The sequence below is a fragment of the Typha angustifolia genome, chromosome 15, assembly GCF_048772165.1.
Source record: "Typha angustifolia cultivar Huaian chromosome 15, ASM4877216v1, whole genome shotgun sequence".
In the NCBI taxonomy this organism is placed as follows: Eukaryota; Viridiplantae; Streptophyta; class Magnoliopsida; order Poales; family Typhaceae; genus Typha; species Typha angustifolia.
Window position 1 is genome coordinate 4,383,591 of NC_133253.1, and position 17,887 is coordinate 4,401,477.

The window sequence follows — 17,887 nt, forward strand, 5'->3', positions numbered from 1 at the left end:
ATCCAGAACTATACAGGGATGAGATGATTCAAGAAGAAAAGCATTCTTGAAATTCTATGAGGAAACATCACATGACAAGTTTGTAGAATATGTGAAGGAATATTTCAAATTTCAAAGCAGTAGGAGAAAAAAAAAATAATATGAACTACTAACTTGTTATTTACTTTAAATATAGTCACTTAGCTATAATTATTTGAACTTTTCATATTAGAGGAAGAGAGCTATAATAGTAGTATAAGCTATTATAATATTTAGTTTAATACTAGTATAATGAGTAATAATTATATTTGTTGTGATATTAAATTGATATGAAAGTATTGAAAATTAGTGATATTTTAATCCAAGTGACGAAAATATCATTGAGCCGGCAGGAAATAATATTTCAAATTTTTTTTCACAGTATTATAATTCAGCACTTGGGTGTGTGAGGTTATAAATACTGTGCATGATTATAATCTCACACTCAGATGTATGGGGTATTACCCCGCACTATATGGAGCTATATTTGAAGAAGAGAGAGATGAGATAGTAAAATAGTAATATTAAATTATTAATCAATAATTTTTAAAAATTTATATAACATAAAATGAAAAAGAATATTAAATTAATATACTAAAATAAGGTAAGATATTATTTAATTACTAATAAGGAGGCTTATTCTAAAATAAATATATTTCTATTTCACACGTGGACGAAGCATAGTGTTGCGGTTGAAGTTTTAACCTTGAGACTTTGATGTGCGGGGTAAAGTCTTTCGCAGTGTTGCCCTTTCCAGACCGGAGATTCATGCATTAGGTCACTATTATCATTCACGGTCTAGTTAGTAGATCTTCTTCAAAAGAGGAGATTCTATGCAACATTAAAAGTCATTACAAAATCTCATCCACGCAAAACAACCACTAAGTACCATACATATGGCATAGTTAAACTACAGTTACCGACAAGAATACATGGATAAATGCAGTGTAATGTGTAGCATTAACAAAATGCACAAACAGATGCAACAGGGATTAAATAGATCCTAGTACCATTTTACATTTAGTTGATTGGATCATAGTACAACCTTCACACCTTGAGAAGAAATCCGATAAGGGAAAACAAACAAACATGACAAGTTAATAATTGCGAAACTACTGAAATTTTACCTTGGATCAGGAAAATCATCTAACAATCAGCAACAGCTAGCATGGAAGCTGGTAAGGAAAATTTAGAGGCTATATTCCTTACCAAGACTTTGTGGTTGATGGTAGCATAAAGGGATCTGAAGATGAAATTCTGCTTGCAACTCAATCAGGACCACATATCTAAACAGTTGCCTTCAAATTGAAATTTTACCTTGGATTAGGGAAATCGTCTCAGCAGCCAGCATGGAAGCTGGTAAGGAAAATTTAGAGGCTATATTCCTCACCAAGCATTCGTAGCTTTGCAGTTGATAGTAGCAGAAAGGGATCTGAAGAAGAAAATCTGTTTGCAACTCATCAGGACCACATACCTAAGCAGTGTCTTCATATAAGAAAGTGATAGTACTCGACTTACAGGCTACTATTTCCTTGTTCACACTTCATAGACATTTCATTTTCAGACGCTGCATGAAATACCCAACTAATCTAAAAACTATGAAGTCAAGAAGCAGAATAAACTGCAGCTGTTGCCAGCAGAACAAATGAAGTAAGCACGTCACAAATGAAAAGCAATTAAAGAGATGCTTCAGAGTTCACTAGGCTGCATGTATTTAATGTAGCCATAAGCCCATAACCTCAAAGTCTTATCCCAATGAATTAAACAATTCTCTGAATCCTCATCAACCAATTTTATAAATTTCTCTAAGGTTGACTGCAGCTTCTACTGCCATATATCTTTTGAAACCTCCCTCAACCTTGGGCATGTTACCTGACCTCTCGCATCCTCTTTCTTGATCTCCAAACTTAATCAGGAACCATCTTGTCATCAGCACCTTACTGAATGTCTGATTCGCATAAGTCTTGCAACGTCAGATACACAAGGATTGTTAATTGATGAGAAAAGAGGAATCCTTGGCTAGATTTCCTAAGTCCTAAATCATAGTCTTCTCACAAAGTAACACCTAAAGTGTTCAGAGGTGACATCCCAACAGATAAATCATGCAGCATTGTCCTAAATTCCCAAATTCGACTCCACATTGTAACAGAGAGCTTTGCGCAGAAAACTCTAAAGGAAATGGGTTTTATAAAGATCTAAAAGGAGCTTTTCAAATTGGATTGCTGCATCCTCAGAGAATAGCTTAGGTCTTCCCTTCATTTTCCAGCTCTCGTTGTTATTCTATGAATCCTTCTTAACAGAACCAACTTGAATTTTGCATCCAATACCAATTCAAATGGCTTTATTCCCTTTCTTACAAACATAAATTGAATATGAATTTTTGTGTCTTAAAACTGTCCTGAGTCTCTACATTCTTCCTTTGTTGTTCGCATTTTTCAGCTTGAACCTATGCATCAACTAGTTTAGTGCTTCGGAACTCCTCTTTAATTTGCTGACATCGGAATCAGACTCGTAAAATCCTAGAGCACATCTCTTCCTCATCCACCTACTTCAATTCCATCACATATATCTTCTCACACCTAGCTATTGACCAACATAATAATTCATAGATTGCCACAAGAGTCAGAAATTTATATTTTTGTTGAAGTTGCATTCCATATGCTTCCTCCTACTGATCTTTCAAGCCCTTGCACTTCAAGCCACCGAGTTTCCTTATACAATTTGCAAATCTTTTATTGCTTGAAATAATATTCAAAGAGAGTAAACTAAAAGGAGAATATCAAATTGAAAAAGATGCAATTTAGAAGTTCTTCAAGAGAGAAGCTTGATATACAGTATCATTAACCATGACAAATATACATCAAGTTTTACACTAATAAAGTCATAATTACTCATAGGAATTTTACTAGAAAAGCATCTAACAAGCTTAATCCATTTATTATACCTATTCTCCATCCAGGCTCCAAGTTCTCTATCAAGTTGGACAAGCAAGTAAATGACCAGAATGACAGATGAAGCAGAGTATCCTATCCAGAATCACCAAAAAGATACAAAATTTATTCAAAGAAACAAAGTAGTATCAATCAAGAAAACCTGTCTTTCTCCACACCGCATTGCGCACTTGCTTCAGATCCCTCCCCTTGAGTGTCCTCCCCGCGCCTTCCAAAACCGAGAAGGTCGTCATCGGCGACTCCCTCGCTCGTGCCCTGGCCACAATCTCGTGTGGTGGAAGCACCTCGTCCTCGTCGCCTCCCTCCTCGTCGTCCTCCTCGACCTCGTCGGGGTTTCTCCTCCTCCTCGCCCTCATGGGGACCACCGGGACATTGACCGGCGCTGACTGCTGCCGGATCCCGCCGCCGGGGACGGAAACAGAGTGCTCCGTCTTCGGCTTGGGGACCACCGGAATCATTCGGGCGGAGGATGAGGATGACCGGAGGCGGTCGTCGCCGGGGAGAGCGGCGAGGATGCCGTCCACCAGCACCGGGCTGCGGAAGGAGGCGATGATGGAATTAGGATTACGGTTGGGGAAGAAAGAGAGGGGGGATGGAGAATCCGGCTGGGGGGATTCGGCAGCGGCGAAGAGCTCGTCCTCGTGGAGCTCGAAGCCAGCTGAGCCATTTGATTGAGGTGAGGCGAAGACGGCTAAGAAGCGGCCGGAGCCGGGAGACCTGCGAGTGAGGAAGCGCTCCATATTGGCTCTGCTTGGACCCAGCGGCGCGAGCGGAGGAGAGATGGGAGGAAGCGAGTGGAGAGTTGACTGGCAGCCAAGTGGGAGACGAGAGGTTCGGATGGAGAGTTTATTCAGTAAGATAGTGACAAGATGAAATGGTATCTGCCGTCGGTTTCTGTAACCAATGAATCTCAACCGCTGGCTTCGCCGAGCGGCAGAAGAATTGGGCGGTGGATCGCAATTCTCAACTCGGATGCGGCGACTCGGGTTGGATAAATCCTAACGACATTCCATCCTAAGTTTGTTTGGTTCGGTTCGGAGATTAAAAAAATCAATTAACTAAAAGAGGGTTAGTTTTTATAGATTTTAAAAAACAATTTTTTAGCCTCAAATCATCATATTTCTTTTCTTCTTTTCTTCTTTTATTTTTGTTGTGAAATCTCAGCCTAGTGGTTAGATATAGTAGATTTTTAAAAACTAGAATTTCTAATTAATTTATTGAGTTATAGAGATTTTGTGTGGATCGAGCAAATCTCAGGGCAATTACGTATATTTATTTTATTCCAGGAAGAAGGAAACTCTAGCAAGCGGACTTGCCTATAAATGCGTCGTCGTCTCCACACTCGGGGGTGAACAGAGAGGGTAGCAGCCGAAGTTTGGGAAAGATGCAGATTTTTCGTGAAAACCCTAACGGGGAAGACCGTCACCCTCGAGGTCGAGAGCAGCGTCACCATCGACAATGTCAAGGCCAAGATCCAAGACAAGGAAGGTCTCCTCCCTTCCCCTTCCCCTTCTCCTCTCTACTCGATTCCCCCGACTCGATGCTTTGGTGGAATCTGATTTAGTTTCTACATTTTCTCCGCCTTCTATGTCTTAGGGATTCAGCCGGATTAGCGGCGTCTAATCTTTGCCGCGAAGCAGCTCGAGGATGAGCGAACTCTAGCTACAACATCCAGAAAGGTCCATCTTTTATATCGTATTCTTGTTTGGATCTAATGCGTTTGTTGAGATCTTTGCGGCATTGGCTTTAATGATGGTGGCTGTGGTAGTAGCAGAGTCGACGCTGCATTTGGTACTGAGGCTGAGAGGTGGAATCATAGAGCCCTCTCTCATGGCTCTCGCCAGAAAGTACAACCAGGACAAGATGATCTGCAGAAAGTAATGCTCTTTCGATCTCATTTTGTCTGTTATTTGCTTAAATGTTTTATCTTTTTGTAAATGGCAGTAGTTGAGATTTTAGTATTTGCGACTGAAATAGCTTGCTCTGTCGAGATTTGTCTGTCTTCGATACTGTTTGATTCCAAGTGGATAAGGAAAATTTCTTGTTGCTTTTGGAGATGCTGGTTGCAGTTGCAGTTTGTCTTGGGCTAGACAGACATCGGGACTATAACTAACTTTCTCGACTATTCTCATTCTAGTTGCAGTTGATTTCATTTGAAGGGGAAGCTTTATGTGCTGTAAATTTCTTTTGCTATATTACTTTGGAAATTGGTTAATTAGGCATGTTGTAGGAATCTAGATCCTTGGGCTCTAATAGGATGAAAGTTGGACAAAGTGTCTTTTTTCTTTCTGTTTGGATTGAACCTTACATAATTGGATGGAGACAATGGAAGAGAAAGAATATATAGGAAAAGTGAGAAAAGCAGAGTAAAAAAAATGACTTTTCTCCTTATGTTTGGATCAACAAGATAAAGCAAGTGGAAATTAACCTTCCTCTCCCTTCCTCTCCCTTCCTCTTTACCCTTGTAGAGAGAAAAGGTGGCCTTAGGAGAGATATCTTCTATTTACTTCTCTTCCTTTCCATTTCTTCTCTAGCATGGTCAAGGAGAATTGGAGAGAAAATGAAATAATAAGAGAATAATTTCTCTCATGGACAATTTACAATAGTAGTTTTGATGGAGAGAATGGATAAAAGAAGAGATGAAAACATAAGAGAAAGAAGAGAAAGGAAGAGAAGAGAATCCCTTCACTTTTGGGGAGGGAATTTTTTTTTTTCATTCTCTCCCAACCTTATTAGAATGTAGAGTATCGATAGAAGAGAAAGTTATGAGAGAAAATATGTTTCTCTTGTTTAGATAGAACTTTTGGGGAGAATGAAGGTAAAAGGAAGAGAAAGGGAGAGGACAAAAGAGGACAAAGGAAGACAAAGGCAGTTAAATATTTTTCTCTCAAAAAGTGGAGAAGGGAGAAAAAGGAAGAAAGCTTACTTTTTATTCCTTTTTAATTTCTTGTGTTTCCAAATAGGAGAAAATTATATTCTCTTCTTCTCTGAAGGTGGAGAGAAAGGAAGAGATTAAGTATACTCAATTTCCATTTTCTCGATGTATCCTAACCATTGGTGAGATAGTCATTTTCTTTTCTTCTTTCCTACTATCTCCCTTTTCTCTCCAATGCCGTTTCTACTTTCTTCTTCATAAAAAAGAAAAGAGGTGAAGAGAATGGAAGAGATAACCCATTTTTTCCTTTTTTTTAATCGCATGAAATTTTTTTTTTTTGGGGGGGTTGGAGAAGAAGGAACATTATGATAATGGAACTTACCATGGTGGATGAGATGACTTCATCACCATTTTGCGAGGGTATTTGTTGCCTTAAAACTGGCATTTGCCTTTATGTGCATTTTCATCAGTTGACCTGGAGCTCTGCATATGGATTCGGTTGAATAGGTGGATGCACAATGGGGCCTGTGGCTTTGCCATCTTCTCATGTGTGACTAGAGTTAGTTGGTTTAGGCTTGCATGGCTTTAAGTGCATGTCTTCACATGCACTTACTGACAGCTTATTAAACTAAGCCATTCATGTCATACAATTTGTACTTTTGATTCATTGCAATTGTTGTTCAATCAGGACTGTTTCCTATATAGGAATAACCTTTGAATCTTTGAAGCATGTGAAAATATATACACCAATGGCCGTGGAGCTTTACTGAGTTTCTCTTTAAAAGATTTACCTTTGCGGTTCTGCCGCACTTGATATTTTTTTAAAAATGGTTTGGTTTTCTGTTCTGTTTTTCGTACTTCTGTTCTCTAGAAATCTTGCCAAAGGGTGTAGTATTTTAATTCTATGTTTCATGATAATTAGCATAATTTTCTGAGCCATTTAGTTTTCGCTTTTCTTTTATGCATCTTATTTACTGCCAAACATTTTACCAGCAGTTCGGGAGGAGTAACGAATCAATTAGACGTGTGAAGTATAGATTGCTTATGAGCTAAACTTTTTGAGGCATACTAAATTCTGATCTTCCAAAACTTGCTGGTAAATTCAATTATATAACTAGAGGAGGAATGGGAATTATGATTCTCTTCCAGAATTTTGAAGGCCTATGCCCTGCTGTCTTTTGCTCCTCATTTTCTGTTTTGTTGCAATATTACTGTATGATTTGCTAGTTCTCTTCTGTAGTCTTTCAAGATATTTGATGTGTTTTTCATGCTTATTGATGCTATTCTGTCAACCACACAGCTTCTTGTTCTCTGATGCATCTCGTTTAGGACAATTATTTCACAAGCAGTTTGGCAGGAGTGATGAATCAATTAGATGTTTGAAGTAGTGTTTACTAATGAGGTAAACCTTTGAGGCATACTAGATTTCTGACCTGCCACCAAGCAAAACTGTTATCCTTTTGCTTTGAATTAAATTATGTAACACTAGGACTCTAGGAGCTAATGCCAATTTTGCAGACCTTTGAGCTTTTCATGTAATTTTATTTTATCGAGTTTCTGGTTCATAGCATCCATACTGATCTTTAAACTTCCAAGTGCGTTGAGTTGTTCTTTGGTCTTTCTTATATCTGTATTTGGTGTGGTAAGACAAGTTGGTTCATGAAGGCATATTCATTTAAAATATCTGATGCTCTTTTTTGTTTTTTTTTTCTTGAGAAAAGATACCTATTATGGTTACTAAATAAAATTTGAACATTTTGAATTTCTTTTTCAAATTTTGTTGAGCAATTTTTGCAGCCTTGTGAAATTCCTTTCATATGTTAAATTGGGCAGAGTATTTCTCCTTAAATTGAAGTTGTCATCATTAGTGTCTGAAATTTTCTAACTTTTAACTGCTGCATCTTTACTCTTTACTATCTATGCCTAGTGTTAACTCAATTCATAGTTTTCTACCTTATTTAAAATTTGGTAAACTTCTACGGTTCTACCAAGATCAGTGTGTGCAACTTGTTTGCTCTATGCTTACCACTACTTCCTTCATAGGTGCTATGCACGGTTGCATCCAAGGGCTGTGAATTGCTGAAAGAAGTGTGGCCACAGCAGTCAGGTGAGCTGGTTTTTTTGCTCTTTCTTCTCTTTGACTTACAAAAATCACCATCATAAAAGTATGTGGGCTTTGCATTTGAAACCCAAATTATGTCTAGACCTAAGGAGGACCTATTTCATGATTGCTGGATGTTGTTGTCAGTTTTTGTTGGAGCATATTAGCTTTGTTAGCTTCTTTATTGAAAATTTAGGGAATTGCATGGTAAAGAGTTCAAGTTCTTCGGTGCAGTTTTTGTCTGTAATTCTTGGTGGATGTTAAATCCATGGACTCTACTACTTGCAGAAGGGAGCTGTATTTTACTTTTGACCTTTTAGTTTCTGGCACTTTGTATTTATATTTCTTTGCTTAACCTCGTAAGTCTTCTTTCCCTTTCCAGCTGAGGCCTAAGAAGAAGATGAAGTGAAGTATTGATATGATTTGGTTCTTTTGGAGCTTGATGGTGAAATTAACCTTGGATCAGCTGGGAATTCGAATGTCGAGCTGCAATCCGCAATTGTTTAATGGCTATGGCCGGGGATGATAGAAGTTGGATTGGAGTACTAGTGTCTTGTAACGTAACCTTTTAATGCTACTTTTGTGTCGCCTTTTGGACGGAGAAAATATTGAATTGATCTTGATTGCCTTCCATTTTCCAGGATGGTGCTCAATACTTTCAAGTTGAGAATCTATGGTCTTCAATTTTCGTATCAATTTTCAACTATGAAGTAATACTGTGGTGGTAAATTTTTGTTTAATGAAGAAATTAATCCATTTTTCAGTTAATTTATACCCCAACATCTATTCTTTCAGAAAGTCTCTATTTTTTCTGCTTAGAATGTTAACAAATTAAACATAGCTAAAAGGTTTATACAATGATTCCAATATCTCCGTCTTCGGAAAACCATATTGTAATACAATGAGGACATAATCAATTTTTTGTCTTCCTGTCACTGAAATTAAATCAAAACATAAAGATGGTTGCAATGGAGATCTCTGCAAGTATCTGCCACGCATCCAGAACTGTGAAGGCTGAATTGATAACAGTGCGCATGCCACGGTTAAGGCGTTGAAGGTTAGCAGTAAGAAAGAAGAGTTCATTGCTGAGTACATTGAGAGCCATGCATGATTAGCTAGTCTGAATAATTCTGTGCCATCAGATCTAACCTTTGTTGAGTTTTTCCCCAAAAAACTGCTAAACAAATATATTTCAAAGTACAATACTACTCAAACTATTTTCTGAACTACTAATAATTTTTGTCAGCTAAGCGTCACGCCGTCAATTGAGAAATCACTGTCTCAGAACTTTGCCAGTAGCAGTACTTTGGGGAAAACAATATTCAACCTTAGACTTCTTCACAACTTTGCCATAGCAAGGTACTTTATATATGATTAAGCTGTGTGTTTTTCTTTGGCTTTGTGTGAAGTCTGGGCCAAAAGAGGGGCTTTCCTGCTGAAACCACCAATGAAGACCAGCAAAGTATAAGACCACAGCAAAACATATGGCAAATCTAACATCTACTCTGGTGTCATACATAAAATAATTCACATAGGTGACTGCAAGTTAGTCCATAGACTCAGGTCAAACATAAATTTGTAGATATTAAAGAGAACAGCAGGAATGAAGAAACTATAATTCAATGTAAACTACTAGCTATGTGCTATCAGAAAAGGAAAGGAATATTCAGTATTGTACCTCATACCTTGAAGTTGAAGAAGTAATGATTGTCTGATATAATCAACAAAGCAAAACTTATTCAGCGGATTCAGCATAGTATAGTTTCATAAATTCTGATGAGATGAAGAAGATGAAATATTTAATGCACTAGCAACAAAATGATGTCACCTTTTCTTTCCTGGAAGACAATGACAGGGACTGCTGAAGTTAAATTAAAGAACATCTAACTGATTTAATATTAAACTATAGCTGCTATATACCTAGGCTGCCTTAATAAAATAGCAGATTTGATATTTAATTCCAGGCTGCCACAATACAGACATTTCTTTTGTAACTTGCATATTTACAGTCGAGTCATTCTGTCATTTTGGGGAGCAGAAATATACTAAAATCAGACACTTAAACACCAACAACAACTAAGTGATTAATTCTACGCATTATCTAAAATGATTAAGATTTTAACTGCTTCCAATGCTTTATCTTATGAATTCATGTCTATATTTATTTGATGCTGTTTTGAGAGTTCTGATTAACTCTCACTGTCATAGTTACAGCTAATGTTGTATCTGCGATTAATTTTAGCGAAGTATTGCTTATCCAGCCTAAAATCTTCATGTGTTTTCAGTCAATTAGATAAGATAGCAATCTGTAAGAAATTTCTTGCATCCTACAACTCATACAAAGAAAAACTCAATCAATTTGAAAGCATATAGCTTCATACATTCATACTAAATTTTTTCCGGTTATCCATGTTAAGTACAATGACAATGATTAACAAATTAAATACCCTCATTGAAATCAAATTTAGGATATGATAGTTGTGTTGGAGGAGATCTGACAAAATCACATCTGTAATTATTTGGATTCTTTCTAATGTATCGGTCATGTAACCCAATATACAATAGCATTTTGGAAGTAATGCACTTAAGTAGATTTAGACATTGAAGACAGTTTAATAGATTTAGACATAGATGAGAGTTTTATTAAAGAAGATCATATTGGCAAAGAATACAGAGATAAATGCTTTCCATAAAGTAAAACAGAGGGAGCTAGTCAATAGGACTTCAGTAAAAGAAAATCTAGCAAAGAGATCCAACATCAGTTCTTTGGTGCAAGACCAGCCTTAATCTTCTGAATAGTGGCAACATCAGTCTTGAAAGATTTTGCAAGGATTGTATCATCAATGCCAGTTGTAAATACGCTTCCAGGAACAGATACAGTACCAGCACTAGCACTTCCAAAGGCAGAAATGGCGATTGCTGGACTCTGGCTGCTGCAGAATTGGTAGTGGACAAGCCCCTTAGGAAATACAAACATATCCCCTGGTTGGAGTGTCTGAGTGTAGAGCTTGTTTGCAGTGTCAACAAACCCGACTTCAAGTGTACCATCAACAAGGAAGAGGAGCTCAGCAGCGCGAGGATGAGTGTGAGGGGGGTTGACACTGTCTGAAGGATACATCAGAACAGCATAAGAGATGCTCTGGCCATTGAGAGCTGGGAATTCTGCCATGCTTGCTTTCAGAACTTTGAAGGCACTTGGAGGGCCTGAATTGATAACAGTGCGCATGCCAGTGAAGGTGAAGAAGTTGCCATCCACAACCGTGGCATTCAGTGGTAGGATGAAATCGGAAGTTATGTCTGGATCACCAGCAAGGGCAATGGGCGAAGTGGCGAAGATTAGTAGTAGAAAGAGGAGGGCATTGCTGAGCACATTGGGAGCCATGATTAGGTAGTCTGAATAATTCTGTGCTATCAGATCCGAATCTTTGTTTTCTGCAGAACTTTCACATAGCAAGGTACCTATATATGATTAAGCTGTAGCAGGCCTTGGCTATGCTTTGGAACTGTAATTTGATACAGTAGCCAGCTGAAGCAAATATTAGACAGCCTGTGCGTTTCTCTTTGGCTTTGTGTGAAGTCTGGGCCAAAAGAGGGACCTTCCTGGTGAAACCACCAATAAAGACCAGCAAAGTATAAAGCACAAGAAAGCGTATGGCAAATGTAATATCTATTCTAATGCCATACATAAGATAATTCACATAGTGGACTGCAAGTTAGTCCATAGACCATCAAATCAAACATAAATTTGTCGATATCAAAGAGATCAGCAAGAATGAAGAAACTATAATTCAATATAAACTAATCTAATAAATGCTTCATGAGAATCCCCTAATTATGTACTATGAGAAAAGAAAATGAATAGTCAGTATTGTACCTCATACCTTGAAGTTGAAGAAGTAATAATTTTCTGATAACATCAACGAAGCAAAACTAATTCAGCAGAGTCAACATAGTATATAGTTTCATAGATTCTGATGAGATGAAGATGAAATATTTAATGCACCATCAACAAAATTACTCCTACCTTTTCTTTCCTCAGAAACAAAGACAGCAACGCTGAAGTTAATCCTAACTCATTTTGATATTCAATTATAGCTGCTAAATACCTTGGCTATATTAACAGAATAACAGATTTGATATTTAACTTTCGGCTGCTACAATATACAAAAGTTCTTTTGTAACTTGAATATATACAGTCAAGGGTCATTCTGTCATTTTGGGGGAACATAATTATACTTAAATTCAGACACCTAAACACCAATAACAAATAGATGATTAATTGTAGACATTACTTAAAATGATTAAGATTTTAAGTGCTTTCGATGCTTTATGTTATGAATTTATGTCTCTATTATTTATTTGATGCTATTTTGAGAATTCTGATCAACTCTAACTGTCGTTGTTACAGCTAATGCTATTTCACCAATTTATTTTAGCAAAATATCGCTTATCCAGCCTACAGCCCTCACGTGTTTTCAGTTAATTAGAAAAGATAATAATCCGTATCAAATTTCTTGGCATTCTACAACTCATACAAAGAAAAATTCAATCAATTTGAAAGCATATAGCTTCATGCATTCATACTATTTTATTCCAGATGTCCACATTGAATACAATGACAATGATTAACAAATTTACTACTCTCACTGGAATCAAATTTAGTAGATGATAGTTGTATTGGACGAGATATGACAAAATCATCTGTAATTTTTTGGATTCTTGCTACTGCATTGGTCATGCAACCACATATACAATAGCATTTCGGAAGTAATAAACTAAAAGGAGATTTAGACATAGAAGGTAGTCTTTTCAAAGAAGATAATGTTGACAAAGAATACAAAGATAAATGCTTTCTATAATATAGACCAGAGGCAGCTAGTCAGTAGGACTTCAGTAAAAAAAAAAAGATCTAACAAAGATATCCAACATCAGTTTTTTGGTTCAAGACCAGCCTTAATCTTCTGAATAGTGGCGACAGTCATGAAAGATCTCGCAAGGATTGTATCATCAATGTCAATTGTAAAGATGCTTCGAGGAACAGACACAGTACCAGCACTAGCACTTCCAAAGGTGATTGCTGGACTTTGGCTGCTGCAGAACTGGTAGTGGACAAGCCCCTTAGGATATACAAACATATCCCCTGGTCAGGGTATCTGAGTATAGAGCTTGTTTGCAGTATCAACCAATCCGACTTCAAGAGTACCATCAACAAGGAATAGGAGCTCAGCAGCGCGAGGATGAGTGTAAGTGCGGTTGACACTGCCTGAAGGATACATCAGAACATCATAAGAGACACTCTGGCCATTGAGAGCTGGGAATTCTGCCATGGTTGCTTATAGAACTGTGAAGGCACTCAGAGGGCCTGATTTGACCACAGTATGCATGCCAATGAAGGTGAATAAGTTTCCAGTTTCCATCAACAACTGTGGAGTTTGTTGGTCGGATGAAATTGGATGTGATGTCTGGATTACTGGCAAGTGCCAAAGGTGAAGTGGCAAAACTTAGTAGCAAAAAGAACCAAGGTATGACTGAACAAATTGGAAGCCATTGTTAATTTTCTCATAGTACTTGTGTAGTATCAGATATGAGCCTTGGCTTGTAGAAAACTTTGTAAAATCAAGGTACTTATATATGATTAGGTGGCTTGTAACCCTTCCTTATGCTATGGAAATATTACCGTATGATGGCTGGCTTAAGCAAATAAAAGGCAATTTTTATGTTCCTCATTGGCTTCCTGTGAAGTTATGGTCCAAAAGAGGCACCTTCCTAGTGAAACCACCAATGAGGGCCACATGATGGAAGAGGCCAAAAATATTTTAGCTTGTCTTTTGAAATCAGGTCAAACATACATTTGCAGATATCAAAAGGAAGAGCACAGAAAGGAGAAATTGGATATCCAGATAAAATAATTAATAAATTCATTATGACCAGATCTTAGTTTTGTGTCATCAGTGAAGGAGAGGAATATCCAGCATTGTACTTCACACCCTGGAACGAAGAATTAGCAATGCCTGATAAAATCAACGAAACAAAATTCTATCCGTCTGTTGCCAGCAAATTAATTTAGCTTCATAATTAGATTAAGAAAATATTTAATGTACTTTCTAACATAACTGTCTATTTATGGTTTTATATCTGCTGGTATCAAGAAAAAGAGTGTGGAGAAAGACTACAAGTGGAGCTGAAGAAAAGTAATGAATCTCAAATGTTGCAATTATTCATCTTTTCCTCTTAGTGTTAGTTATATTTTGTTGGATCACCATAATGTTAACCTTCTTACAACAAGAGTAGAATCTAAGTTTTCCAACGAATGGATTAGTAAGTTAGATGGTTCAAATATTACTTATATGATCATGTTGTATAAAGTAAAAGTACTCTGATGTTTTATAAACTAATATTAATGAATTACTGAGGAAGAAATATCAAGACAGGTAAGTGCAGAGCATAGATGTAACAAGAGAAAATAGTTAAGGGATAGAAGTTATTTTATATCTCCCAATCATGTATCTTTCTAAAGCTAGTAATGGAATTTTGAGTGGAAATGAAAAGAGTGTCATTATGGTAAACAAATGTCCTTACATGATACATCTTAACAGCAATATCTACTAATTGATAAAATTGACAAATCGATGCATATGGTGAAAAACGTCTAGATTTTAAAGAGGGACCAGCTTCCGAAGATCTATTTACAATTTAGTAAGAAAAAATTTTAAATGGCAGAAAAGCATGTTTTGTCTTAAGCAGCATACCATGTTCCAAGTACACAAAGCAAAAAGTAAATATCCAAAAAATACAACCAAATAAACATTCCAACCATGCAAAAATTGTATTTCTTATGACTGCGTTTATTTTTAAGTTAGATGGAAGTTAATACATTGTGAAAACAATAGGATCAAGTACATAACCTTGACGCTTGTGCATTTTCTTTGGATGTAAAAGAATCAGCTGATACATGTAAATATAAAGAACAGAAGAAGGAAAGAAAAACCTCAGTAATTCAGGTTATCACCAATAATCTCCACAAGAGCAAGATCCTTCTTTAAAGTGGTGAAATCTATTTGCATCTCGGACAACAATCTCCCTCTGCATGACTGCTGATACCTTCTTAGTAAATGTATGGCAGTCACCACAGACCCTAAGGTTTTTAGTTATCCTTATAATAGTTTTCTCTGGTGTAGCAATTAGACCGAAAGCAATAGCCAGCTTCTCACTATGAGAGTATAAGAACCCAGCCTTGAGTTCATCATCTACATCATGCAGAACAAAGTTGGTATCAGGTACATAGCCAGCCAACTCCAACTTCTCTCTCAGGACATTCAGCATTTCGAAGATCTCTTTAGACTGAGGATGAGTCTTGTCACCAACTCTAAACTGATAAATCTTGTCATTGATTTCAATCCAAGTCCAACCTGGAGTTTTCTTAAGTCTCCTGCTGTTCATTGTATCCCTTATTTTAGCCACATCTTCCCACCTACCTGCCTTGGCATATATATTAGAAAGCAATACATAATATCCAGGATTTCTTGGTCTCAGTTCAAGAAGGCTTTGCGCAGCTTTCTCTGCCAACCCGATATTGCCATGAATCCTGCAAGCACCCAGTAATGCACCCCAAAAACCTTCATCTTTCTCTAGCGTTACCCTCTCAGACAATTCTATTGCCTCCTTGAGTCTTCCTGCTCGACCAAGAAGATCCAGCATGCAAGTATAGTGTTTCACATCAGGTCTAATCAAGTAATCTCTCTCCATTGAATGGAAAAACTTTTGGCCCTCATCAACCAACCCTGCATGACTACAAGCAGATAGGATGGAGACAAAGGTGATATGATTAGGACGAATGCCACTATGCAACATCTGAGCACACAATTCTAGAGCTTCTCTTCCGTGACCATGAATCCCATAAGCTGATATCATTGAACTCCACGTAATAACATTCCTTTCCATCATCTGATCAAATATCTCCCTGGCAGCATCAACGCTCCCACACTTTGCATACATATCAATCATTGCTGTCCCCAAGAACACATTGAGGGACATATTTATACTCGATATGTAATCATGGATCATCTTAGCCTTATGCATAGCCCCTAGTTTCGCACAAGCAAAAACGACCGTCACCATCGTGACCTTGTCAGGAACAATTCCTTCCTCCCTCATCTTATCAAATAAGACCAGCGATTCTGCTGGATTGCCACATTCTGCAAACCCTGAGATCATGACAGTCCAAGTCACCATATCCCTCTTGGGCATATTATCAAACACCTTCCTAGCATCCTCTACACTCCCACATCTGGCATACATGTCAACAAGCGCCGCAGATACAAAGACATCAAACTGAAGCCCAGCCTTGTACACAAGATGGTGTATCTCTATACCCAATTGGAGTGACATCGTATCCCTACAAGCCCTCAAAGCAAGCGGCAGTGTGTAGTTATCAATCTGAGAGCCAGTACGAAGAAATTCCCTGAAAGATGTTAGACAAGTATCATATTCTCCAACCTTAGCAAAACCACCAATCATTACACTCCAAGAGACGTTATTCCGCAGTCTCATCCGACGAAATAGAGCATGGGAATCAACCATTTGCTTGTGTTGTGCATAGATATACAAGAGTTTGTTTGCGACGCCAAGGTTTTCTATCATTGCAGTGGTAACTGCCAAGGCATGGACTTGTTTGACCTGTGCCGAAGTGCGGCAATGAACGAGGGCTGAGACAAATGATCTGGGATCAAGGGAGATGGGAAAGAAGCGGGTATCTGGAATTGGGTTTTGGTGAATTGGCAATGGCCTTTGGTGCAGATCTTGCTGAGGTAAAATGGTATCAAGTGCTGCAAGAGCTGAGGAGAAGAAGGCCTTGTTGGGTTCATTGGAATGAGGGGAGAGGCGTAACTCTTTGAATTTGAACATGGAATACTAGCCGTTAAAAGAAGAGGGAAACTCTCCTATTGTGCTACTCGTACCTATGGCTATGCATACGGTTATTGAGAGTCGGTGGGAAAGGGCTCTGCAGGAAATTCCTACAGTCGGGGCTGCACACGATCTGATTGCCCCTTCGGTGCTATTTCTTCTACCCTTTTTTTTCGCTAAACGGCAAAATTGCACTAAAAGAAGAAAAAAAGAAAACCTAAACGGCAGGAGAAGAGGCGGCGCACTTCAATGGGCAGCACCGTAGGCGCTAACTCCCGCGGGCGGTGGAGCTGGGGCTCGGTGTTGATCGGCGCCGCCTCCGCCACAGCCGCCACAGCTGCCATCTGGGCTCGTCCCCGCGGCCCCACCTTCCACCTCATCTCCATCGCTCTCTCCTCCTTCCACCTCAACCTCCCCCTCCTCGACGTGGAGCTCACCCTCACCGTCCACGTCACTAACCCCAACGTCGTCCCGATCCACTACTCCCCGGCCACCGTCTCCATCTCCTACGCCGGCTCCCACCTCGGCACCGCCCAGCTCCACGCCGGCTCCCAGCCGGCCATGTCGTGCCGGCTCATCCAGCTCCCCGCCCGCCTCAACGGGATCGAGATGGCCCACCACGTCACCGCCATCCTCTCCGATGCCACCCGCCGCCAGATGGATCTCGACGCCTCCGTCGACATCGCCGGCGCCGCGCACGTGCTCTGGTGGGCGCACAGGTTCTCAGTCCACGTGGACAGCCACGTCGTCGTCGACCCCGTCTTCCTCGACGTCATCGAGCAGGAGAACCGTGCCGAGACGCACGTCTACCTCGCCTGAGAACGCCGTTCAATTTGTACATTGTTCCCTTAATTAATCTCTCCAATAACTTTTGGAATTCCTCGGCATTATCGATGAACGCTTTTTTTCTAACCGAATATTTTATTTTGAAGTGGAAGTAAGAAGATTTCGTCGATGTGCGTGATTTATTAGTCTTAATTATGCTAATTAAGCAAGCTAATTTCGCTTCTCGTCTCGCAACGCCTCTGCATAGTCTGA

General features: G+C 38.8%; 4 protein-coding genes, 2 non-coding genes and 2 pseudogenes across 6 annotated transcripts; 4 read left to right on the plus strand and 4 right to left on the minus strand.

The window, feature by feature from the left end:
- Window positions 1–2,934: 2,934 nt before the first annotated feature.
- LOC140779595 (protein S40-7-like) lies at window positions 2,935–3,984 on the minus strand. The gene has a single exon (XM_073124749.1). The coding sequence runs from the start codon at window positions 3,707–3,709 to the stop codon at window positions 3,098–3,100; it is 612 nt and encodes a 203-aa protein (XP_072980850.1). The 5' UTR covers window positions 3,710–3,984; the 3' UTR covers window positions 2,935–3,097.
- A 337-nt stretch (window positions 3,985–4,321) lies between these two features.
- Window positions 4,322–8,674, plus strand: LOC140778840 (ubiquitin-ribosomal protein eL40 fusion protein-like; annotated as a pseudogene).
- On the plus strand, window positions 6,840–6,933 carry LOC140779990 (small nucleolar RNA Z266). Its single transcript, XR_012107435.1, has one exon. It is a non-coding gene; the product is annotated as a small nucleolar RNA Z266 (small nucleolar RNA).
- On the plus strand, window positions 7,193–7,284 carry LOC140779989 (small nucleolar RNA Z266). The gene has a single exon (XR_012107434.1). It is a non-coding gene; the product is annotated as a small nucleolar RNA Z266 (small nucleolar RNA).
- A 1,914-nt stretch (window positions 8,675–10,588) lies between the features above and the next one.
- Window positions 10,589–11,678, minus strand: LOC140779226 (germin-like protein 9-3). Its single transcript, XM_073124221.1, has one exon. It carries the CDS (start codon window positions 11,325–11,327, stop codon window positions 10,704–10,706), a length of 624 nt encoding a protein of 207 aa, XP_072980322.1. The 5' UTR covers window positions 11,328–11,678; the 3' UTR covers window positions 10,589–10,703.
- Window positions 11,679–11,780: 102 nt separating this feature from the next.
- On the minus strand, window positions 11,781–13,495 carry LOC140778849 (germin-like protein 9-3; annotated as a pseudogene).
- LOC140777835 (pentatricopeptide repeat-containing protein At4g33990-like) lies at window positions 13,493–16,986 on the minus strand. Its single transcript, XM_073122217.1, has one exon. It carries the CDS (start codon window positions 16,847–16,849, stop codon window positions 14,951–14,953), a length of 1,899 nt encoding a protein of 632 aa, XP_072978318.1. The 5' UTR covers window positions 16,850–16,986; the 3' UTR covers window positions 13,493–14,950.
- Window positions 16,987–17,032: 46 nt separating this feature from the next.
- LOC140777838 (uncharacterized) lies at window positions 17,033–17,726 on the plus strand. Its single transcript, XM_073122219.1, has one exon. The coding sequence runs from the start codon at window positions 17,099–17,101 to the stop codon at window positions 17,666–17,668; it is 570 nt and encodes a 189-aa protein (XP_072978320.1). The 5' UTR covers window positions 17,033–17,098; the 3' UTR covers window positions 17,669–17,726.
- The last annotated feature ends 161 nt before the right edge of the window (window positions 17,727–17,887 follow it).

Bases quoted from the DNA above. Each gene is read 5' to 3' on its own strand.
- LOC140777835 (XM_073122217.1), bottom strand. From the start codon at position 16,849: ATGTTCAAATTCAAAGAGTTACGCCTCTCCCCTCATTCCAATGAACCC.
- LOC140779595 (XM_073124749.1), bottom strand. From the start codon at position 3,709: ATGGAGCGCTTCCTCACTCGCAGGTCTCCCGGCTCCGGCCGCTTCTTA.
- LOC140777838 (XM_073122219.1), top strand. From the start codon at position 17,099: ATGGGCAGCACCGTAGGCGCTAACTCCCGCGGGCGGTGGAGCTGGGGC.
- LOC140779226 (XM_073124221.1), bottom strand. From the start codon at position 11,327: ATGGCTCCCAATGTGCTCAGCAATGCCCTCCTCTTTCTACTACTAATC.